Source organism: Buteo buteo, chromosome 1, assembly GCF_964188355.1.
Source record: "Buteo buteo chromosome 1, bButBut1.hap1.1, whole genome shotgun sequence".
NCBI lineage: Eukaryota > Metazoa > Chordata > Aves > Accipitriformes > Accipitridae > Buteo > Buteo buteo.
In genome coordinates this window covers 25,533,016-25,558,262 of record NC_134171.1, presented here as the reverse complement: position 1 = coordinate 25,558,262, position 25,247 = coordinate 25,533,016, and the positions used below count along the sequence as shown (strand labels likewise).

The window sequence follows — 25,247 nt, the reverse complement described above, 5'->3', positions numbered from 1 at the left end:
TCCAACATCTTCAGAACTACAGTAATAGAATTCTCAGCTTGAAGTAACACAATACACTGTTGTGGTTTTTCTGTCAAGAACTTGGTAAAAAGAGCATTCCTTTGCATACTACTCATATGTTCAGATTATTTCATACCTGACTAATGGTCTTTTCCATCTGTACCAAACCCAAGTTGGGAAGAGTACTTTTAATAAAATCAACAATAGTTTCTAGGTTCTCATGCTGCAGAATCAAGGGCTTGTGGCTTCCCAAAAGGCTTAAAGCCACTTTAAATATAGCCTCTGATCCTTGAAGAAAGAGCATATCTGTGAAAACAAAGAAAAAACAGAGTACATCAAGCAAGCACATCTTATGACAAGAATATTAAAACAGTAAAATGTCCAAGAACAACAACTTCTCATAGGAGTGATCTGGAGGCTAGATATACTGTGCCAGACACGTGCTTTTGTTACTGTGGCTGTGGCTTTAGAAGTTTTACAGGATCAGGATTATTACTGTGAATAGCACACTTGACTAACACAATCAATTATTAATTTGTTTAGTGACTTTTCATCCAAGAAATCCAGTTCAAATTTAAGCTAAGTACACAATAAACCAGGTAGTCAAGTTTGTCAGTGTTGCCACTTTTTGTGCATGTAATAGTTTTGTGCGCTTTTTTCTTTTGAGATGTTAACAGGAATCTGAATTTGAATAGAATTCTAATCCCAATGCCATTTAAAAATCCTAATACAACAGGCAAAAACTACACCTGAAGACACAGCCAAAGATCTGAAGTTCCGTTCTTTTCCCATCTGGTGGAGAAAGCAATAAAATCTCAGTTAATACAACACTGAGCACATGAAGATAAATGTGCACTTTCCAGCAGCCTCGAGTTTCACGTGCATGTGCTTATTTTTAGTTTGTGTCTCAACCACTTATGTTAATATTCTAATAACTACATTAATAAGTACCCTGAAATCTTAGTAATACAGCTTAAGCGTTGATATTGCAGGTGGCCCTGCAATGACAGCACCTGGCATACATTCAAGCACACTGAAACCACAGTATATAGTGACCTTTCAATGCAACTTCCTTTCTTTTCTTTTCCTTTACAAAATGCCTATGTCTTTATAGAACAAAAAAAAAGAAGACTGCAATGAAAGCATCAGACAAGAAACCCATCTTCACAAACCCATCTGTCCACAGTATAAACAGCATTGCCCTGCATTTGACTTTCCTGCTACTATAACTCAGAATCTGCTCCTGGTTTTATTGAGGGACTTGCTACAGGCAAAAGCATCTAACATATGAAACAATACTGATGGAGGGAAAGGAAGATAAGATACTGTGGTTTTATTCCACATTTCCTAAATATATATTTATTTTTAAAGGGCTTCTCTCTTGTTCTTTCCCTTCTTTGTATTTGAAGCTGTGAATGAAGTCACAATCACTTAAGTAGCACAGTGACACCAAATAAATAGTATGTCTTAATGATAAAAAAAAAAGAAGAATAAAGAGAGAGAGAGAAAAAACCCACCACACGGTAAGGGAAACAACTACTAGCAAAACCACAGGTATCTCTGATGTAGTAAAGAACATATGAAAACACTGGGCAACTGCTTTTCTTAGTAAAAGCAACCTCTCTTTCCGAATTTGTATCATAATGAAATTCCCCCTTTGCGCTCTTTTGCCTCTAATGTTGAAGCCATAACTCATTTCACTTCTCTCTCTCTCTGAGAGAAAGAAAAGCACAAGTAATAACTAACCATAAATCTTGCACTTTGCCACCATTTGTCCTAAAAGTGGTGTAAATTTTTTCAAGTGAGATTCAATGTGAAGTCCAAAGGTAGGAATGATTGAAAAGCAGTAACAGTGCAGGCATCTGCCTCAATTTGCTATTGAAACTGAAAACTATGGGAATGCTGAAGAACAGCTAGGAAAAAGTGAAAAAAACAGAGCTGAAAATAATGCATATTTATGATTCAGCACCTGCCCCATAAAGACACGTAGATTAACTCAAGGTGACCTATAAGTTGTTAATGAATGTCTGTATGAGCTGAGCTGGTAATATATGGCCGAAATCCCCCTCTCATTTAAAATAGCAAATACTTAACAAAGACCTGTTTGTTATCCACTCCTCACGCTTCCCATTAAGTGGGCTGCCAGCCAACAACAGTACAGTGAAGGTACCCAAATTAATGTCAGCATGACTGGCAGCCTACAGGATTAAAAAAAAATCAAGTTTTATCTATAATCTTGAAACAAAATAAACACTATTCTACCAAGTCTCCTCCATTAATAAGTAAATAGGAGTATTAAAAAGAACTTCTTTGTTGATGCTGTATTTTCATTAGATCCTGCACAGGAGGCACGTTGAAAGTTTGGACAGATAATTAAAAAGTTAAAAGGAGTTTTGCTATTTGACTCATAAAACAGTTTTTGGGTTAACCTCTTTCTAGCCCACTTCTTTTACATATTGCTTGTAAGATGCTTGCAAAAAGTACACTCTATGGAAATCTAAAGGAAGTGGTCTGTTACAATTATATTATTAAATAGCAGTGGGGCTTCAAACATCAATGGTTCAGAGATACCATGTTAGAAAATGGCAGTGCAATCTTACAGTTGTAGTAACCTATACATGAGTTACTTCAACATTAAAAGGCAACATACTTTCATCCCAAGCGTTCTAATAAGTGGGCAATGAAAATGTATGTATGTTCTGCAAAAGTGCGTGAAGACATGGGTCAGAACTGATCGGATCCTAACTTGCCATGCTGCCAATGACAGCTGCTAGCAAAGTGACAGCTCTAACCTTTTTTACATTTATAGTTGTGTTTCAGAGTCTTTAGCATGGGTGAAGATGAGATTTTACTTTCTAATGTAAAAGAATGACCAATGTTCTCGACTTACGTAGCTTCCACTAAAGGAAATTACTAAATACTTTGAAACATTAAAAACTGCAAGTGTTGGTCATGCTGGACTTTCTCTCTAAAAAACATCAGAGATTTTAAAGAGGTGACAGTTTCAGTCACACATGCTTTCTGTTCTTGACCTAAAGTCAGTCCTGTGAAGATCATGCACCTATGCCTTCGATTGTAATGTAAAATCTTTGCTTTCTAAAGCCCTACAATCCTCCAATGACAGAAAAATACTAATTTGTGTATTAAGGCAGAAATCCAAATATACTGGATACACAAGGCACTTTTATACCCTTACTGCAGTCAATTGTCTAATTCAAAGACTATTCTTATCATTTACAATACTATGAACGATTAAGAATAATTGAAAGATGAACTGATTATAAACTCAGTATGTGACACTCACATACAGCACTTCATTTAATTCCTACAGATTACTACTCTCAGCTAGATGCTTGTTGATGTACATTGGCCTACTTTGGACTGTTCCAGGAAAAAAATTTTTTCCCTGGAGTTAAGATGCTAATCACAGGACATGTAGTTCCACTTAGCTACACACCATCCTTTTCACTGCAATTTCTTCTAGCGCTACTTTTGGCATGTCCTTAAACAGAAACAGGACAGGATTCCTGTTGGTTCTTCTTGGAATCCATATTCATTATTTGTTACTGTGGTAGATGTGACTATAATTTTTTTAAGTCAGGAAAGTGTGAATATTAACATCCTAATAAAGAATTGCTTCATTACATCTCTTAAGTGAGACTGACTGAGGAAAATGAAAATAGCTTCTCATTAGAAGAGAGGAATCGGGGGGAAAAGCTCCAATCCAGCCTGCTCATCATGGATGAACAAGTACCACATAATGAAATTGAAAAACAAACAACTGAAAAGGAAATAAAGCAAATACCAAACAATCTATGAAATATATATCCATAAGATAGCATTAAGGTAAATTCTTAATTGGAGTTTAATTAAAAAAAAATGAGAACTTTACTTCTGTAGATTCTAAAAATAGGTAACAGAAGTGACTTTGGAGCCTAAACCCCATATGCTTCCAAACATTTTCAGAAAGTGAGATTATCAATCAGGCTAAAATTGTAAGGATAAGAACCACTAGTTTAAAGGCCCTATGTTTCTGCAGAGTAAATCCATAATTAAACTGCAAGGGCCATCTCTCTGTGTGTTTTAAAAATACAACCCTCAAAATAATTTTCCACTGACACTGTTGAAGACAGTGATAACAGAGTAAATGGATGTATTTCTTAGATGATGCCTTTGTGACATCTCTTTTCAGCTTGAAACTAACTGTAAATGTTGAATTGCCATTGTCATAACACCATGCCTTCATGGCATCAAATTTTACATCTTCTCTACAAGTGGTTACAGAGTGGGAAAACGTAACAATGAGGATGAAAAGACAGGACAGTTTGGGACTGTCATATGCTTTCCTCCGCTCTCTTTTTTTACATTTTACTGTAAATACTAGATGCTCCATAAGATGACCTCTGTTGTTCTTCTTCTGTTCATCAATAGTAAGTAAAATATTTCTCTTGGGTGTCTGAAACAGGTTGGATAATAATGCTGTTCCTAACAAGAGGATTCCAAATATAAGACTTCAAAAGGAACAGATAGAAGTTTTATGAAGAATTACCAAACACTCTGGCTACAAATCCAAGTGGAAACTGGGATGCAAACATAGTGAGAAACCAGGGAGCAGCATAGAGGCTGGGGCCAATCTCATGTTCCTCTAGGTGGTTATAGAGATCTCGATGGTAGTCGTGAAGAAGTCGAGACAGTTGATACATCTGGATCTGCATGGAATAAGAACAAAGAGACTAAAGATAAACATGTTTTAACACTCATAGTAACAAAGTCCATGCTTCATGCTCTTACTAGAAGAAGATACTTGTCAACTGACGTTTGGACGGAATGTTGTGAAGAAAAGCAATACTCAGAAGCCACCTAAAAGACCCAGGATGGGTCACCTGTGAACCTATGACAGGGTCATTTGCAGGGTCATTTGAACCTCATACAACATTTAACAGAATTCTTCCTATTTATGGTTTTCATAGTTTCCCCAGTAGTCTTTTTATTTGAAAATAGTGCATTTAAGATGATGTATTCTTTTCCCAGATTATCCTTCCCCATTTTTGAGAACTGATTTTAAGTTCAAGTCCAGATTTTGACAACGCTATCTATATTGCATTATGATTTAACATTAGCATCCTTTTATTAGAAAAAATGAAATCATACCTGTAAAATTGTCATGTCAGGACGATATTGTTTTCTCAGGCCCATGTCAAACATGAGAAACTTCAGCATTTTAAAAGCATCTTCTTCACTCATATGAAGTAGTAAAACTCCTGCTACAAAACTAAGGCCCTGGCAATATCCTACTTCCTGGTCCAGAAGCGAATAGGCCTTCAAAATATTGTAGAGTGACAGCTGCCCAGCTCCCAGCTGTGCTGAGAAGTACGGATGTGTTGGAAATGTGCGCCCTGTGAAAACAGCTGAAGTTAGTGACTTAAACTAAAAAATAAACAAAAAAACCCCCAACCTTGCCATGTTATCAAATTAAACAGTCTTTCAAAAAGGTAGATTCTGAGTCAACCCACAGGAAGACCATATGAAAGTTAACAATACAAAACAATCGACTCCTATACTCTACTACTGTTTTGTTACAGTAGTTGCAAAATTAATTTAGAAATTGTCAGGGGAATGGGGACAGTCTGTTGTTTGGAACAGCTGAGTAACTGGTTCTTAAGACTGGCCCTTGATCAGTTTGTGGGAGACTTGATTCAGTGGCTCGACGAGTCACCCAGTCCTCTTTTCTTGATTAAAAAGTGTTAGCTTTTAGACAACTATTAGGATCCAGGCACAGACTTAGAACATCTGAGCTCTGTGGGTTGGGACCCCTTTCCTTTCTTTTTTCTTCTTGTCTTTTTTTCCAGTAAATGTGTCTTTTGTCACCTCCCTCCTTGCCTTGGTCCTTCCCAGTCTTATGGGTCCTTCCTGCTTTCCTGCAGCATGAAGCTCAGACTCTCCCATGAGCTGATCCAGTTCACTACCCTGGCAGAAAAATCCCTTTTTACATGGGGTTAGTTATTCTCCCCTGTCGCTCAGCTGTGTCAGCTCCAGGAGGCATCCCATGAGCACCAGCACAAGTCACAAGTGCTTGGAGAGTGGGAGTAGGTTGTTGGAGCAAACCTTTCTCTTAGTAGCAATGGGTTTTGGATCTATTCCCACATCTCTTTAAACCCCACCCTAAGGTAAACTATACTAATTGTAGAGCTGTAGGAGCACAATTGAGCCATTTCCAGTCCTTCAGTTCTAGAACAAGATGGTGACTTCCACCCCAGACTGGCTTATCTGTAAACTTTCATACAGAGCTGGAACCCACGTCCTTAAACCAAACCAATCCAACTAGGTAACTTACACAATCAGTTTGACCCACAATATTTACTCAGTGAGTAAAAACTCAATTTGTCTTTTTTTCTGCAGCCCTTACGATATCAAGAATTCTGTAGCTATGTATGTGCTATGATACATGCTATATACATATTATATGAGAGTGCAGCTAATGGAGGCAGCCAACAGACACAGCACTTTGTGCAGCAGTTTCTGGGATTTGCTTCTTCAAGCTCTTGAGCATCTGGATACTTTGTCCGGGATCGCCAGGGGACTCCTGGGAACCTGGAAGTACTGCTGCTGGCAGGTAAGGCTGAGGCTGTGGTAAGGGTAGCTCTGGCAGCTTCTAACCAACCCTCAGCAGCTGCCCTTGATGACAGGGTGCCATAGCCTTTGTTCTAGCTGATCCCTGATTAGGGAGGGTCATTAATGAGTGCACCCTCAGCAAGCCTGCAGATGATACAAAACTGGGAGGAGTGGCAGATACACCAGAGGATCGTTCTGCCATTCACAGGGACCTTGACAGGCTGAAGAAATGGGCTGACAGGAACTTCATGAACTTCAACAAAGGGTAGCGCAAAAATCTTGCAGCTAGGGAGGAACAACCCCACGCACCAGTATATGCTGGGGGCCACCCAGCTGGAAAGCAGCTTTGCCGAAAAGGACCTGGTCCTTGCCAAGTTGAACATGAGCCAGCAATGTGCCCTTGCAGCAAAGAAGGCTAATAGTACTCTGGGCTCCATTAGGAGGGCCATTGCCAGCTGTTCGAAGGATGTGATCCTTCCCCTCTACTCGGCACTGGTGAGGCCACACCTGGAGCGCTGTGTCCAGTTCTGGGCTCCCCAGTACAGGAGAGATATGGACATACTGGAGAGAGTCCAGCAAAGGGCCACTAAGATCATGAAGGGACTGGAGCATCTCTCCTATGAAGAAAGACTGAGAGATCTGGGACTCTTCAGCCTGGAGAAGAAAATGCTCAGGGGGATCTCATCAATGTGCACAAATACCCAGTGGGAGGGAATGAAGAAGAGGGAGCCAGGCTCTTCTCAGTGGTGCCACTGGCAGGACAAGGGGTAATGGGCACAAACTGAAATACTGGGAATTTCACCTAACATAAGAAAATAAATCTTTTCTTATTGTAAGGGTGGTCAGACACCAGCACAGGCTGCCCAGAGAGGTTGCGGAGTCTCCATCTATGGACATATTCAAAACCTGAGCGAACATGGTCCCGGGCAACCTGCTTTAGATTACCCTGCTTTGAGCAGAGGGGTTGGACTAGATGGTCTCAAGAGCTCCCTTCCAACCTCAACCACTCTGTGATTCCATGAACAGACACATTAAAGGTTTCACTTCTACAGATTTTTTTTTGAAAACTTTTCCAAAAGTAAATATTTTCATTTCTAGGAAAAAAACTCTCCCCCTATCAGATTTCCCCTGTGAAATACCTCAATGGAGAAGAAATTGGAATGCTTCTTTTGTTCTAGCATTAAGTGGAGCTTGTTTTTTGGCCACCCACTTGTTAAATACCACCCCACCCTTTAGCTCCTGGAACACTGCTGTGCTGCCAGATAATATCAGAGCTCCTGTTTCAAGAAGACAAAGCCCGGGCAGAGTCCTCCTGCCATCTGGTAGCTGCTCTACCTTGTCACATGGGATGCTGGCATTCAGTTCCTGAGCACGTTCCCCCTTGGCCAGGCTGTCACAGAGTTGAACGTTACAGACAAAATATTTCTAACTTCCAAATGAGAAGGAGCTCGTGTTCCTTTGCAAAGGAATCCTCTGTCTGAATGACAGATTATTACAGCATGGTCTAAAGACAGACCTGTACTGCCTCGCTCACACAGCAAGGCTCCTTTCATGTAAGTCACGAAGAAAAGTTACAAGCTGATAAGAATAAAAATGCAAGGAAGTTCTAGAAAACAGTAAATGGAGGAGGAGCAGAACTGCTAAACTCACAAGCTGATTTGTTTCCGAGTGCCCTGGTGATGACTTAACTAAGAATTTCATCTTTTACTTAGGAGCAAACAACTCCTGGCCCTGCTGAAAAGAGACTCTAAATGAACTGTGATACCTCAAGAGTGCCAGAAAGAGAAAGTAAGTACTTATTACTTTATTTTTGAAATGTAATAAAACAAAACATAATTTTCTACTGTGCTCAGCAAACAGTCAGTGATGAGTACAGTGGTTTCCTATACTAAGAGCATCTGGAAGTCAATTTACCCTACCTTAGTAAGAGAAGATATCATTTACTGAACATGATTTTGGTGTTCAGGACCTGAAAACCCCAGTGACTGCAGTGGTTGTGCAGGTGGTGCCACAAAAGGAGACACATAAAAAAGCCTTCAGGGAATTGTGGCTTTGTTCTTGTCCATGTAATGAAATGGTACTGTGACATGTAAACTGGGCCAGGAAAGTGGCTGCTGTACCTTACCTCTGCATCCAGATGCACGCTGCTGTCCTCATTCTCCAGAAGCGCTATTTACAGCTGAAGATGCATCTATTCAACTAAGTGTGAGCAATACTATTACGGCATTGGCTCACACTGTGTTAGCAAGAACTCTCTAGCTTAATTTGGTAAGCTTTTTTAAATATTATAACCGCATGTTGCAAGAACATAGGTTTTTTGCAAGGGAGAAGTGCATGCTTTCAGAAGGATTCTTAAAGATTTAAGAGAAAACTCTTCTGATAGCCTGAAGGTACGCAAGTCAGAACATGCAAATTCCTTCTAGCTGCCTATCCGGTTACGCTCTCTGTTACTGTGCAGCACTACTCTATTTCAATGTGAATCACTAGGAAACTAGGAAGTCTTCAGCTTCCTAGTGTCATGTTACTGAAATAATAGGGCCCAATCCTTCCCTCAGCTAATGAGCTAGCAAATAGCTCCCCAGCAAAAACAACACATTGCATGAAAACCACCATGAAGTTACCAATTTGCCAACACATGCAGTCATTTGTTTATACAAGCAGAGCACACAGCTAAGATGAGAAAGTATTCATGTGCAGAACCAGGCAGAAAATATGAACAGCTTGCTGAGCCAGCAAGCCCCAGTCTGCTGTGTGAGCCAACCAAACTCAGACTGACTGTGCTCCCTACTGTCCAGGAGTTGTCCCACCCCTCTCACCTCCACTGAAGGTGTTCAATTCACTAACTCAGCACAAAAGTATTCACCCCTTACTGAGGCACTTCAGTGCGACAGAATCCCGACGTTCATTGCCAGGGGTATCAACACCAGGTATGCTGACTTGATCGATAGGCACTTGCTAGCAAATGATCTCTGGCTGCATATAAATGTCTTTCTCAAAAACAAAAGATGGGTTCTGGCGCTGTGCGATCCAGGTGAATTCCTAGAATTGGTGTGACAAAGTCTGGAGGGAAACAATTTACCTACATTGCAACTGCCTATTCCCAGCTAGCATTAAGGCTGCTTGGAGTGTTACTTTCCCAGTGCCAAGTTGAAACCTAACAGGCCTGTCAAGTAGGGGAAAGTGAAGGTGGCATCGACCATCACCCTCCTCACCTCAGCTGACACCAGTTTCTGCAGAAACATGCCTGTTCCACCAGATTCTTGTTTTCTATGCACTGCCTTGATATTTTGACTCACTCTACCAAGTATTGCAAAAAAAGGAGAAAATATTCTCATTTACCATATAAAGCTTAGGTCACCATCTAAACTTGACAAATCTTCTCACAGTTCAGTACCTGTTGAAGATAGTCTGCACATTGAGTTATTAAGCAATAGGTGCCCCTGGACAGCTCTGGGTATAGGTGATCAGGCAATTCTTCCATGTGGAAGAAAAGGGGTATAGCCTTTCATTTGTAATGAAAAATACTCAAATACTGTTTGAGTTGTTATAAAGAGCAGAAGTATGATGGGACAACTCTGTACTACTTCTTTGCAGAAAAGACATAAGTGAAAATAATACAATAGGTATTAATCATACAGATCAAACCAAGTACAGATTTTCCCATAAATTTTTATCATTCTATCACATGACATTTGGTTACTTGCAGTGCATAACTTCCCCTGATGGGAGTTTTTCATGGCAAATTCATTTAATCAAACTTAGTGATTATGGACCTCTCAAATTGCCCCACACAAATCCTCAGACCCAAATCCCACACCCCACAACACAAGGCTGTTTTAAGTTCTGTTATGCTTTGGAAGACATTACTAATTTTTTTCTTTTATTAGGAAAGAGCATAATCAACACTGCATTAATTGTGGGATTATCTTACACACAAGAGCTGGGATCCTCTTGGTAAAACATCAGCTCCTGGTTTCTCAGAAAATAAACTGAATTAAAATATCCAAGGGAGGAGAAGACAATATCTTAAAATATTATCCACAACTGTATATTCATGAGGATCATCTGTAGATTATCTGTAGAAACTTCCAATTCTGCCACATACCAGTGATGTGTTATAAACTTGCATCAGATGGCTTACATTCAAACACATATACTTTTGCCAGGGTAAAGGTTAGACATGTGAACATCTAACTCAACAATCGCATATATTTGAATAATTAGTGTCACATTAGAATGCTTTAATGACTGCAACAGATTCCACAGAATACTTAACCCAGATAAGGAGCAGCCATGTGCTGCCTGGGGGCAGGACTGGAGAGAAAACAGAACAGCCTTCATGAGGGAAGATGGAGAAGATGCCAAAAAGTACCTCTGTGAGGTCTACGAAACAAATGGCTGACTTGTGAGAGCTTCTGAGATGGAGAGGTTGCTCATATTGATACAGACCTTAACAAAACCATCTGGGAGCAGCAGCAACCAGAGACAGTAACAATGCTTAATACTGATCCACATCTTACAGAGCATACTGACTTTTCGTCTTTCTAAATGTTCCTGGGTTTCATTATGGTCTTAGTCTAGCAGTGGCAAGAGTCAATCAACAAAAGACAATCTCACACAAGGGAACTAAAAGTGATAAAGAGGCCCAGGAAAAGTAAAAGGAAGGGTTAAGAATGGCATAATTTTTTTGAGGTATACAAAGACAGCTATTTTACAATTATCTGAAGCAATCTCTTCTGCTCCTACCCTCAAACAATCATTTCATTCCATTTAGATTTCCCTTTCTCATGTTTCCTTCTAATATTAGAAAAAACTTTTTCAGCTTTGAACAATAAAAGTGAGGGAAAATGGAAAACTCGACTCAATAAGAGCAAAAGCCTGCCTGAAGCCCACCTACCAGTCACTTCAAATCTAAGAGCCTTGGTTCCTAACCTCTCTCTACTAAACTCAATGGACTATAGTATATGCACCTCCACAGACCAATTCATGGTCCCTAAATCAGGAGGCAGCTACTGCTTAAAATTAGGCAGTGTGAATAACCTGCCTTAAAAAAGAGCCTTTTAAAAAAGTATTATTAAAAAAACCTTTTTTCATAATTGTTTTAATACAAGTAAAAATACCAACTGCTAGCAGCTATCCATTAAAAAAAGAAAAAAAAGCAAAGAGCAAAACTTATGCATTATTTCAAGTAGAAGTGTTTAACAGAGACAGCAAACACTGGACATCAGGAATGAATAGCACATGATTCAACAGTCTGCACTTAAGTATTGACTTCCTTTCTTGACAATTTGTATTCCATGTGCCTGTGGAGTTCACTGTCAGTATCTGAAATACAGATGCGTTACAGTTACATCTAGCAACCTCTTATTACCACAAGTTTCAAAGGATCTCTGTGCTTTAAATGCAGATTTTGCATTTTCCTAATGGTGTCAAGTAATAGTTCTCACTTATACCAGATTAACAGCAGTTCTTACCAACAACCTATTATTAAATGGTGAGAGGCTTTTTGTGTGTTACCCTCTTTTATTTAATTCTATTCCAGAGATCATAAACCCCTTATTTTAATTTCAGACCACTACTGTACTTACCTAGGTCAATAAGTATTGCATGTTGTTGAGAAGTTAGTTGTTTTAGGAGTTCTTTATAAGGTGTGTCCTTTGGTGGTTGTTTACTCGGAAACTGGTGTTTAAGGTGGTATTGCTCTGCTAGAAACTTCCAGATCTCCCCACGGTGGTGACGTGGTACTCCTGAGAGAAGAAAGTCATTAAAACAGTAATTTGTACTCATACTGAGGGTTCAGCTATAGTTGAGTTAACAGGATTGAGGAACTGAAGATCTGTATCTGCTAGATATGCAAGCAGATCCCTATCTGCTAGATCTGTGTATGCTATCTCCAGTAGACCATAGAAGCAGATCAAACTACAGTGCTTATACTTCCTCAACCAATGAAAGACATCAGCATCTTAACAGGAGAGATTTAAGTTAGAAACAGGGTGAGCTGTCTAAGTCTAAGGTTACTGCTTACATCCAGTCTCAGAAGTACCAGAAGAGGCAGCAAAAATTGCAATACTTGCCTCTGAAAAGTTATATGCTGTCCTGGTTTCAGCTGGGAAAGAGTTAATTTTCTTAAACCATGGCATATGCTTATATCCCATTTTTCCATGTAAAGTACACAATAAAGCACTGCAATAGAACTAATTAACATTTTTCATTAACATAGCACTGACACTGTTGTTAGGAGTAAGTTTTAGGAAGGTAGGATACACACATACCAAAAGTATAAACAAGTGCAAATGAGATGTGATCTAGAGACTACAACAGAAGGCAGATAATCAGAAAGCAAGTTTTGTATTTCTAGTTTTGCTATTGGTTTGCTGAATGACTGATACACGTAAAAATGTTCTAAAGCTTGAATTTCTTTCTCTATAAAAAAGGACGATACTACTTAACTATTTCACATAGGTAGCCTTCATTAGTATCTATACACAAAGCTCTCAAAGTAACAGAAAGGTTATTGTTACACGCATACTTTATTCAGCACAAGACTGGCACTATTAAATCATCTACACAAGAAATCAATACACTATTCTTTGCGAAAGTATTCCGTCTAATCCATGATGTATTGGAATCAGATATTACAGTCTGAAGTAACTTACGGCTTAAAGTTTTTTGGACTGCTTTTTTTCTTTTGGTACGTATGTAACATGGATGACAACAACAATTGGAGAAATCAAAATTGACTCAAGCATACAACTTACATGGAAAGATAACAAAACATATTAAAGCAATTTCACTCCCTTCTCTCATCTAAGCACAAAAGGATATGAATTTATCTCTGCAATACTAATTTTTATTACACTATCATAATCCAGAGACAATTGCTTGAAAATCAAATGCTAGTAGAAATGTATAATATTTGAATCCACATCCCAAGGGTATTTAGAGAACATTTCTGTAAATTACTTTAGGGAACTTAAACCCAATTATCAAAAAGTCTCCAACACGAAATAGTGAGGGAAAGTGCTGTTTCAGACACTGAATGAGCCCTATTCTCTTTTTCAGATACACATCTAAAATCCCATTAGCTTCATTAAGGTTGAATGTGTCACATAGGGTAGCACTGGCTTAATAGTGCACATTTACAGCTGCAAAATTACAAATTAATTAAAATTCCCTTTAAGGAAGTAGTCAGATATTAAATTTATCTCTGTATGCTGCATCATACATGTAAAATAAAGTATTCAGTTTACTACTTCCTAAATGAAAGATGCACTATATTTAAACATGTACTACAGTGTACATTATAGGTCAACACTATATGTTTGTTATCCTAATTTAAGCCCCATGCTTACTGAAACCTGCATTTCTTACCTGTTTGCCTTGCTAACTCAAGTTATTTTTAATGGTTTTGGTCTAAACTAGAACTTGCTAAACTCAATTTAAATGCATATGTATGAAATTTGACATCACTCTTAAGAACTCTGATACAACTTAGGTCTAGAGAGCAGAGCATAATAATAGCATCAAGAGCTAGGGTTAATTTCCCCTTCTACTGGCTATTTGCACATTCTTTTTATTAGCAATCCACTAAGCAGGGCTTTATTTACTTATTTTGCATCAGTCCAAGTTTTTTAAGTTTTATTTTGAACTCCAACAGAGGCCAGCATCACTGGACTATCAAGCAAACCAAGTTTTTCTCATGCTCAAATACTGACTGGACAGAGCCCTTTACCTACATGAATGGAAGGAAACCCGTGATAATGAGCTTTCTTTACTCTGCAGAGATTTGTGCTTGGGGCATTTGATATTGTTAGGAATCTAGACTTACCTAGTCATCTTAAATGGACAATTTGGTTTAACTTGCTTGAATAATTGCATATAGGCAGGTGCAATAGAACTATAAAAACCTCCTTGGAGTAGCCATATGCACCATCGGCTACATAGAGCACTCAGCGTAAGGCCTTTGGGTCCAACCATGGCACAAATAACACTGAGTAATAACTCAATTTCTTAGAATATTTATAAACCAACCTTAGGTTATATTACTTCTGATGCAGTGGAGAGAGGGGCTGGTTGCTCAGCCTGCAGTTGTGAGGAAGACTGTAAGTGGTGTTTGCAGGTACAATGTGTTGTTGAACTCAAAAAAAAAAAGGCAGTTCTACAGAGATATCCATGGATACTGTTTGTATATACACATACTACCCAGGCTGGAACAGAGAATTTCCAGATAATAGTGCAGACAGTTTCTTCAGTTATTTACACAGTCATTTCTTTGGCATTATCCAGGCTTTTTTCTTTAATTATAACTTTGTATTTATAAAATCAGATTGCAACAATTGTAATGCACTGAAGTGCTGAACAGCTCTCCTGTAGGGGCAAATGTTATTAAAAAATGAATACCAAGTACCGCTGAAAGGGACTGTTAATTTCATACACAACCACGAAGATACTGAACATTGCTACTTGTTTAGTCAGCAACCTGAGGAACAGCTCTAGTGAGAATCTGGTTATAAGGGGTGCTTAAGAACTCACCCTATTCCTTTTCTAATACAATTTACATGCATTTCAACAACTCAAAATAACAAACTGTGCTTACCTTGCCCAACAGCAGAGTGTATTTTTTCCGCATCAAATTTAATCTTTGCCCTTCCAGGTGTACTCAACATTTTTTCCCAAATCAAAGTTACATCTTTCAAGCATGGTGTGATTTCTTCATAGTCAAGTTTCAGGCGTCTGTTCTGCAAATTGTTTTCTGAAGCTAGAAAGTGGTATCATGAATGCGCCAGTTAATATTGTTTATTCTTTGTAAAACGGATTAATAGAACTTGGAACTTCACCATGCAATCCACCTAAAATTAAACCCTATTAATTCTGAAATATTACATATCTAAATTTTTGTGATTGTGGGGTGTTTTGGTTTTGTTTGGTTGTTGTTTTTGTGGTTTTTTTTAAGATATTATATGTAATACTAACTGTGTTTGGCCTGTTAAATTAAGTTCCTTACAGCTGATGACTAATGAAAAAACCACAACATTTTCCTAACAGCTCTGAAAAACAATTAGTGCAGCAGACCTACACCAAATAAAACCACAAACCCAATACAGTAATCTATTTCTTATGCATACAGCTCCATAATAACAATAATAATAATAATAATGACAAAGTAAAAAAATTAAAGGTGAACATTCACATGTCCATTTTTATATACTACATAAAAAGGGAAGTTCAAGTATAGAAAACTTCAGAACCTTGAACACAAATAGGACTATAAACACTATATATACATGAGGCTCTCAAAGACTCCACTGAAGAAATCAGAACAAGGGTCAATGCAATGCATAACTCAGTCTTAACTAAGACATTTTAGATCATCAGAGCTCCTGGAGCAGAGGTGCATTCTAGTACTGGTGATTTTCTCAGATTACAATTTATAAGAATATTGCACCGTATCTTCATGTGTTATCTATAATGGATTAAAAAAAAATTAATCACTAGCTGGGAAAGCATCAAAGAACCATGGCAAAAATTAAAATGAATTCTGTAGCCGAGTGTTAATTCTGAAGTTTAGAAGTGGAGTGAGTATTTCAAGGGACTCCTGGCAAAGCTTTTAAGTTTTGTTTCTGCGGGGGCATTTTAATACTAGAATGTACCTGGAAAAAAGGGTTTATTAATGGCATTCATGTAAACTAAATAATAAAGCACCTTTTGGGACAGGGGATGAATTTGTGCAGTTCGCAAGGCTGAAAAAACAGAAGAGGTCTTTCAGCTCAGATGGAGAAAAAAGGTGTAGTACAGATGAGATAGAAAAATGTCAGACATCTATTCCTAAAAGCCATGAAATGCTAAAAGAAAATGCTATAAGGAAACTGAGATGAAGCTACAAATTGGGCACTAAGGAGTGACAAACTGTGGTAAGTCTATGGAGAATTTAACAACATGGATATTTGGGCTGTAATGTGGCTGAGTACTCAACACACCTAGTTCCATGACAAGAGCCCTGGGATATGGTCAGCAGCTCTCTACTTGCAAAAATGAGCAGAGCACAGGTTCAAAAGACATAAAGGACTGAAAAGGTTCTATAGCATTAAACAAAAATTAAAAAATACTTCTCAATAACACCCATTGAGCAAATTACAAATAACATGATTTGGCACCATGTTTATGAAATAGTGTATCATGAAGTAACCACGGTTTTTAATTAAGTTGCCATGATGTACTCACAGTACTTGATTGTTGTGATGATGCGTTACTGTAATGCTAACAAGATACTCTCATTTTGAGGACATTCTGCCATACATCATAAGCCTACTGCTAGTTTTAATGATTTCACAGTATGAACTCACAAAATCACACTCCTATGCATTACAGTCTTGAGACAATCTATGTTAAAACGATGTTATCTTTTGTAAGTTTAACTCTCCATTGTTTGTATGTTCAACTTGTTTATATAAATTTACTAAATCATTAAAGATCACTTGAAATTTACATGGCCCACAATGGCACTAAAATAGCCAACACACTAAGCTCATCTTGTTCTGAGATCTGTATCTGCAATTAAGGTTTATTAGATTATCAAATTCTAAAAGTCGCAAAGGGTTAGCTTGTCCTGTACTCCCACTGGCTAAAACAAGATTCTAGATTTAAAAAATGGAAAAAGAAAAGAACTGTTTATATTTGGGAAGGGTCCACCTTACCTCCTTATCCTGTAGTTGCTTTCACATGTTAATAATTTCATTCAGTGAGGTTATTCATGTGAGTTATGATGTTACCTAAGTGTTTGCAAGATCTGGACATCATAGTTTTTATTTTTGACATTTACTAATTTAGTTTTTGACTTTTCACTTCAAAGTAGTGTATTTCATTTTAAAACATTATTTTGGCTGACATGTACTGACACATGCTTTACCCATCCTGATACAGACACCTGTAGCTTAATTTTACTCCTTAGGGTTTTTTTTATTCCTGGTCTCTTGTTGCTTTTGATTTTTCCCTGTAGATTATATTCAGTGTTTAACCATAGACCCATGTAAATACAAGCACTGACTTGTGTGTCCACACTGAAAATGATTGTGTATCTAAATTCTTTGTCAACTTCTTCACATTTTCTTCAGGTCAAATACAACATATTTATATATTAGAATAATAAAAAAACCCTTAAAACACAGGTAGCATTGTATGGAGATAACTTATAAATGGCACTTAAGTTTCAGCTTATATGAAAACAAACTCAGAGAAATCTTTCAATGTTCCGCCTTTTGCAAACAAGTGTTTTCTGGTGCTTGGCAACTTTCCAGTCTTTTCAGACTTTTCTGCTTTATTCAATTTTCTTATGCCATGTGCAAAAATGTGACAGTGGGAATGACATGTAAGGACTGAGGAGAGAAAATGTCTTTATCAACAAGCTTAGATACTGACACTACCCAATTCCCAATATCACACTTAAGCATTATCAGTAAAGATGCAACATACTGTACATTTAATATTTTGTTCAGTATTACACAGTAGTACTCTGAGAATTATTACTGCATGTAAAATATTTGGTTTTACTTCCCAGAGACAAAAGCATCAGAACATGTGGCATTACATTACAAAGCTGTGCTCACTGCAGCATAGTCATCTGTTTTTTCAAGTATTGTCTCACCATCTGAGCTCTTAATGCAGCAGCTACCTAGGACAACTTCCTTACTCCACGGTGCATACTGCACAGCCTGGGTCTTCAATCATGCAACACCCGTCTCATTCATTCAATAACTAGCTTTAGACATGCTCATCTTAGTGAATTTGTGACGGTTTTGCAATTGTTTCTTTTGGGCAGACAAAATTGGAGCATCTGATTAAACTTGTTAAAATTTTTATGGATATTAATGTCCTGCAGTTGCCAAAAACTTGACTGCAGGCTGTAGATTCCGATAACTTGAATACAAGAGGATTTAAAAAAAAAATATCAGGAATATAAATATACAAAACAGAGAAAATTAATTTCTAAATGCTAGGTTCCATAAAAATTCCAAGTTACAGAATTACTTGATAAAAGCTTATTTATGACAGCACTGCTCTAAGCTGAAGGGATTGTATAAATCATTGCTCTCAGTACCTCTTTCTCCAGGTCTTGGCCCCTTAGCCAAGGGAATTGTATACCTGGTATCCACTGCTGTATTTTATTTTACTGGATTAGCAAGTACATTCACTGGGAACACGCCTGTCACCTGTAGGGTTCTTATGAAATTCAGGTATCAGGTGTTCTTCAGATATCAGGGTTGAAATAGGAGAGCTGTACTACTAGGAGCAAATAGCCTACAGGTGGACTAAGTGTTCTGGGAGGCCATATACAACATCTCAGAGAGATGTCTTCTCCTTCTAGTCAGGAGTCTTAGCCCAAGTTTAAAGAAGGATTTCATGTTTGGTATACTGACCTTTCCACATGGCTGGGCCCTTTCTCTACACAGTTCTTCTTCCTGGAAGACAATCCTTCCTCAAGTTTACACAAAGGCAAAGAAGAATTGCTACTTTCATGCCAGGTACCTCACCTCTTGAGGATCCAGGTGCCTGCTCCCTTCCTGAACATCTAAAATCATCCAGATAAACATTTCTGTCCTCATCATTCATCTCTTCAAAGGAACAGCTCTCAAGGGCAATCACTTGTGATTCTGTATGCAGCTGCCACAATATAATGTGTATTCTTAATCAGCTGCATTTTATATGTAAAAACTGCCACCACAACGGATTTGTTGCAGCTATGCATTCATCCACAAAAAAATTTTGGTTAAGAACAACTGCAAATTCCAGTTTCTCAAGCTCCTTCTCATCACCCTTCTGACTGATCTAAATCATTATTACTCTATACAAACCTTGCTTGCACTGTGTGTGCTACTGCAGACACCCATAGTTTTAAGTCCACAACCAGCACCTTAAGAACTTCAATTCAACTTCAAGACTGGCTAAACAGGACATTGCTATGACCAATACATAGACAATGACCTATGGATGCGAATGTAGAAAAGAATTCAGTTCATGATAGCGATTGTGCTTAATTCCTTGTCAGAGCTTCTAGACAGCAGACTAAAAAACCCCAGACATGGTAAAACTAAAAGAGTACCAATTAAGATCAAGCCAACAAATAATAAGGTGAAGTGATAAAAAAATAAGTCTAAATTGTCACCTACACTAATGAGAGCTGAGGGAGATGCTGCTAAACTGATTTACCTATATGTTCCTAAAATGTTTCATTAAGGCTTGGTCCAAACCACTGCCAAGGCCACAGAGCAAGCCAAAGAGTGAACTTGTATTGCAGTAGGGTGTAATCAAGAACTTCACCAACCTTGTAACTTCTGGTTTTCCTTCTCCATTCTGAGGAGCAGTATCTGCTGAATAATGGCTTTTTTCCACAACTCGCGAAGCTCACGGGGTGTTCGTTTCCTTTCTTCTTTCAGTGGCCCAAAAGGGCCATCTTCACACACTGGTTCCAGTGGGGATCTGGGTGGAAGTTCTCCCAATTCGGGGTAATCTTTAAACGAGAGAAGCTGTTGTGAACTACTTAACATTTCATGAATAGGTGAGTGAAGGGACACATTTTGAAAGCTTGCAAATATATACATACATATCTACACACGCACACATATACATACATACATAGGAGGTAATACCAAGCAAGGTTTCCCAAATGACAGTTTCAAGCAGATTTACAAGCTGCTTCTGAGTAAGAATCATGTGGGCCAAAGCCTGGAACTTTTTTTTCCTATAACCTGATAAAAACATTGTACTGTACACCAAGACCATGGCTTGCTAATTACAGCTTTATAACGACAGAACTAAAAGGCAAAGGCAAGTTTGAGAAATTGCAAAAAATACAACCTACAGCTGAAACCTGGCATTATTCAAATAGCAGATGAAATCAAATATAGCACCCACATAATTTAAAGAATAATCTCTAAACTGTGTTTAACAAAGAAAACACACACCCTTAGCTGCACAAACACAACACCCCCTAAGGCCATACAATGGGATTATTACCAGGTCTTAAAGTAAACATGCAGAAAGGAGACAGGCACCTAAGACGTGTTTGCTCTCACTTCTAATTTTTAACCATACCATAACCTTCTGCACTTTTTATTTTAGCTTTAGCTAGTCTAACACAAAATGTATCTTTTTGTCAAGCATGCAAGGTAATTCTAAGAAGACTGAAAACACTAAAAAAAATAAGGGAAAAGTACAAAAAGTCTCAGGCAAATTGAAAAATCTTTTCTTTTTGGAGAAAGGGTAAACAGCATTGTTTTTAATCAAGTTCTCAACATAAGAAGCATAAGTTTCTACACTTTGTTTTCTTAACCCCCGCTATAGTATCACTTAATTTTGTTGTTTTATACAGCTGCTTTGAAGACTCAGTAGTCTTTGATATAACCTGTACCTAGAAGACAAGTTACTCAATTCACCACCTTTAAAATGAATGGTCAAAACCACCCATCTCTTCCTACCAAATCCCAAACGGAAAGCCATCGCAACAGCACTTCTCCTTCTGCCAAACAGAATGGCTGTGAAATGTCTCCCCGAGGACAAGCTGACCAGTTATACATGCAAGAAAATGCTTTAAAATCAGTGCAACAAAAACCATTCCCAGGACTCTCCAGCCAAGGAGAAGTACATCTGTGCATGCTATTTCAAATAGCTCCTGGAGAAGAGGCATTCCTGAAACAATTATTCTGAAGGTAGCTCAGTGGTCCATTTCTTTATTATTGCCTAGCATGGTGATAAGGATTTTGAATTAAACACACACATTTCATCTCTAAAAACTAACAAAATATGCAGGTTTTCACCCCTTCAAATTCTGCTCAGAATGCTACCATATATTGACTCACACGGTTCATATGCAGCTATTCTTTTCTTGTTTGTTCAAAGGCACTCACACAACTGAGCTCAGATGACTAAGTAAGAATGGAAATGTTCACAGCTGTTGGCTTCTGCTTTTCTAAGTTTTGCCACTGTCAATCTTTTCCTCTCAAGGAGTCAGAGACAAATAGGGTGCGTCCAAATACCACCTGTTTCTTTATACAACATTTATTTGCTTGTTATCACAGTTAAATTCAAGGGTTAAAATATACATATAAAAATAAATGCAACATTTTCAGCTAGCAGAACAAATTAAACCTTTACAAATCTGCACTCTGGATATAAGTGTGGACAGCCACACTTCAGGTATCTACAGCATTTCAGGGAACAACAAACTTCATGGGAATGAGAATTAGGCAAAGGACAAAAATTCAACACTTTAATGGCAATTACAATTTGTTACAAAGAGAAGTTGGAAACCCTGACAGATGCATTCAGAAATACAGCTGGTTATGAAAAACATCAATACAATGAAGAACTATTATATCCCTTAAAAGAAACTGGGAAACATTAATTTAATCTTTTTCTTCACAGGTACATAGAAAGACTTCTGTGGGCTAAGATCTGCCATTATAAAAGAGGTTAGGTAAATGTCACCAGGTGGAGAAGAAACACACACTTGATAATTCTCAACTTTGTTGACAATGAAAGGAAGATTATTTTGATTTGATTGTTGTTTCTGATGCACATACTATACTGTCAACAGTGTTCTGTACATTTTTTATGTAGAGTGACTACATATAGTAGCTTTCATCCCAATTTTTCTTAGTGCATATTAAGAGAACTTTATAAGGGAAATGCTCTTAAGGATAATGCTGGTAGAACTAACTTAATTTGCTTGAATAAAATAATAAACTTAAAAAAAATAAAAATACCATCTTCAAGGAATGTTGTTCATTTCCTCTAAGGCTGCATTACATGCACAAAACAACACCACTGTAAGAAAGAGGAATTAATGAAAACAGTCACCAAACATCAATGCAAACAGTAAAAGTGATACAGATAGGAACACCCACATCTACTGTATGCTATCTGTAGTCTATTCACTTCTTGTTACATTCTCATAGCAACCAATATAGAATGCACACACATCTTGGGGGAAACAAATCTCTTCTCAGCCTACACATCCTCTCAGTGGTTTATGAATCTCTTTTAGAGTAAGGTATATATTCTGGTTTTAGATATTTATATATGCACGTATGTGTTAGAAAATACCAGACTATCTACAGGGATGGTTTATGGTTACCTACTTGCCCCAAAAAACAGGCTGGCAAAACATATGCAAGGAAATGGATTAAACACATTGCATTCCTAAAGCAAGAATGAACATATCCAATGCCTAGAATCTTCCTGTCTTTACCATACACATTCTACTTTCTCAGTGCAAATTTTGTGGATTGGTCTTCAAGTACCAACTTAACAAAAGATCACCTTCTAATTTATTGGAAATGTTACTCCCTTATCATTCTCCAGTGATCAAACTGTGGCAACACCTGAATGACTGCAAAGCATTAATTACTCAAGACCATGGTCCTGCTTCCATTTAGGCTGAAAATCTCTTGTCTATTACTAACCTGGTAAGATCAGTATTCACTAAAAGAAATTTAACTCACAATGCTTAAGGCTATAAAAGAAAACAGAAAGGTTACAAAATTTTATAGGCTGAACAATTATGATTATCAACCCCACCTCTTAATTCCTCTGTGGAAGAGTCCTAGGCTTGATTTTGCCTTCCAAATTGGTGCTCCTTTTCTATCTTTTCTTTCTTTCTTTCTTCCTTTCTTCTTATCACTTGTGGACATTTAACAGAAAGTCTAAAGTCTACTCTGATAAAGCGCAACACATTCACAACCGGCCTTCCCTCCCACCTCCATGCTGGCATGTGGCAGGATGTATAAAAACCAAAATGAACCTGTTTAACTGCTCAGGTGGCCTGTCTAAAGTTTGCAGAGTTGCATCAGCTGTTTGGCTGGTAAAGGAGGGCGGGGAGGTGGGATGTGGAGGTAATCCCTCAAAGCAAAGTAAAAAACCAGACATTCATGGACATTTGTCCATGAATATACAACAAGGTGATCAACAGACATGCCATCCGGCTTCCAAATCCAGAACAGACAACAGTAGAAATACTGTAACAACAAATTGAGTATTTCATTATTATGCACAAATGACCCAGAGGATAGCAGAGAAAGCAAAGATAAATAGTAGAGCAATTCAACTGAACATAACTGCGAGCTCACATTCCACTGAATCAAACTGCCATGTGTTAAAATCCAAGTAATGTGCAGCCTTCAAAACTTTTATGAGATTAGTAAGTGCACTTAAGAGGACCTGAACACTTCAGCACACACTGAAAGACTGCTTCCCTGTTCATCTGCCAACCTTGTCAGCTCTTGTTGACTCCTATTCCACATTTGACCCGTACTTCTTTCAAATATGTTGCTCCATTTCCTGCAGCTTCTATATAAAATTCTACCTCCATACGTGGTACTTCTACAAGCCTACCACACTTCTACTCTTTAAGGTTCAGGATTGGACAAGTTGACCCAATAACTATTATTATATTTTATCAATACACAGGTTATTTTCCATTTAAAGTTCATACTTGGACTACCCTTCAGAATTACTCTTCTGCGCAATGCACTCCTACAAGTCTGTGGGTCCAAACTAAGTATTCCTCCAGAAACAGTGTACTTCACTGAGAAAGCCACCAGCTTTCCTGTGCTTGTAAGAGCTTCTGCAAGGTAATGAACTGCAGATGAAACTGCTCATGAAGCAGATGGAAATGTTGCACAAATGTACTAATGCATCCATACGTACCTCAAAAGCACTGCTCGGATGCTCCCGCCACTTTGTATTGGGTTTGTGTGGCAAGGCTTTGGTAGCAGGGGCGGTTACAGGGGTGGCTTCTGTGAGAAGCTGCTGGAAGCTTCCCACATGTCCCATGGGGCCAATGTCAGCCAGCTCCAAGGCGGACCCACCGCTGGCCAAGGCTGAGCCCATCAGTGATAGTGGTAGTGCCTCTGGGATAACAGATTTAAGAAGGGAAAAAAGTTGCAGTGGGCACAGTAATGGCAGCCGGAGAGAGGAGTGAGAACATGTGAGAGAAACAACCCTGCAGATGCCAAGGTCAGTGAAAAAGGAGGGGGAGGAGGTGCTCCAGGCGGCGGAGCAGAGATTCCCCTGCAGCCCGTGGTGAAGACCATGGTGAGGCAGGCTGCCCCCCTGCAGACCATGGAGGTCCACGGTGGAGCAGATATCCACCTGCAGCCCGGGGAGGACCCCATGCCGGAGCAGGTGGTTGCCCGAAGAAGGCTGTGACCCCGTGGGAAGCCCGCGCTGGAGCAGGTTCCTGGCAGGACCTGCGGATCTGTGGACAGAGGAGCCCATGGAGCAGGTTTTCTGGCAGTACTTGTGACCCCGCGAGGGACCCACGCTGGAGCAGTCTGTGCCTGAAGGACTGCAGCCCATGGAAGGGACCCACGCTCAAGCAGTTCGTGGAGGACTGTCTCCTGTGGGAGGGACCCCATGCTGGAGCAGGGGAAGAGTGTGAGGAGTCCTGCCCCTGAAGAGGATAAAGCAGCAGAGACAACGTGTGATGGACTGATCACAACCCCCATTCCCCATCCCCCTGCGTTGCTGGAGGGGTAGGTAAAGTATCTGGGAGTGAAGCTGTGTCCGGGAAAAAGGGAGGGGTGGAGAGAAGATGTTTTGAGATTTGGTTTTATTTCTCATTACCCTACTCTGGTTGATTT

At 38.7% G+C, this 25,247-nt stretch overlaps 1 protein-coding gene across 11 annotated transcripts in view; it reads right to left on the bottom strand.

Annotated features, from left to right (window-relative positions):
* The window catches only part of TBC1D1 (TBC1 domain family member 1), a 120,493-nt gene that overhangs the window by 7,363 nt on the left and 87,883 nt on the right, over nt 1-25,247 (bottom strand). For all 11 annotated transcript variants that reach the window (XM_075024325.1, XM_075024305.1, XM_075024338.1 and 8 more), the window contains 6 exons: nt 19,931-20,116; nt 15,209-15,370; nt 12,201-12,359; nt 5,152-5,396; nt 4,550-4,709; nt 137-306 (listed from right to left, as the gene is read on the bottom strand). In XM_075024325.1, the coding sequence (XP_074880426.1) occupies nt 137-306; nt 4,550-4,709; nt 5,152-5,396; nt 12,201-12,359; nt 15,209-15,370; nt 19,931-20,116 (1,082 nt within the window). The remainder of the gene's footprint in view (nt 1-136; nt 307-4,549; nt 4,710-5,151; nt 5,397-12,200; nt 12,360-15,208; nt 15,371-19,930; nt 20,117-25,247) is intronic.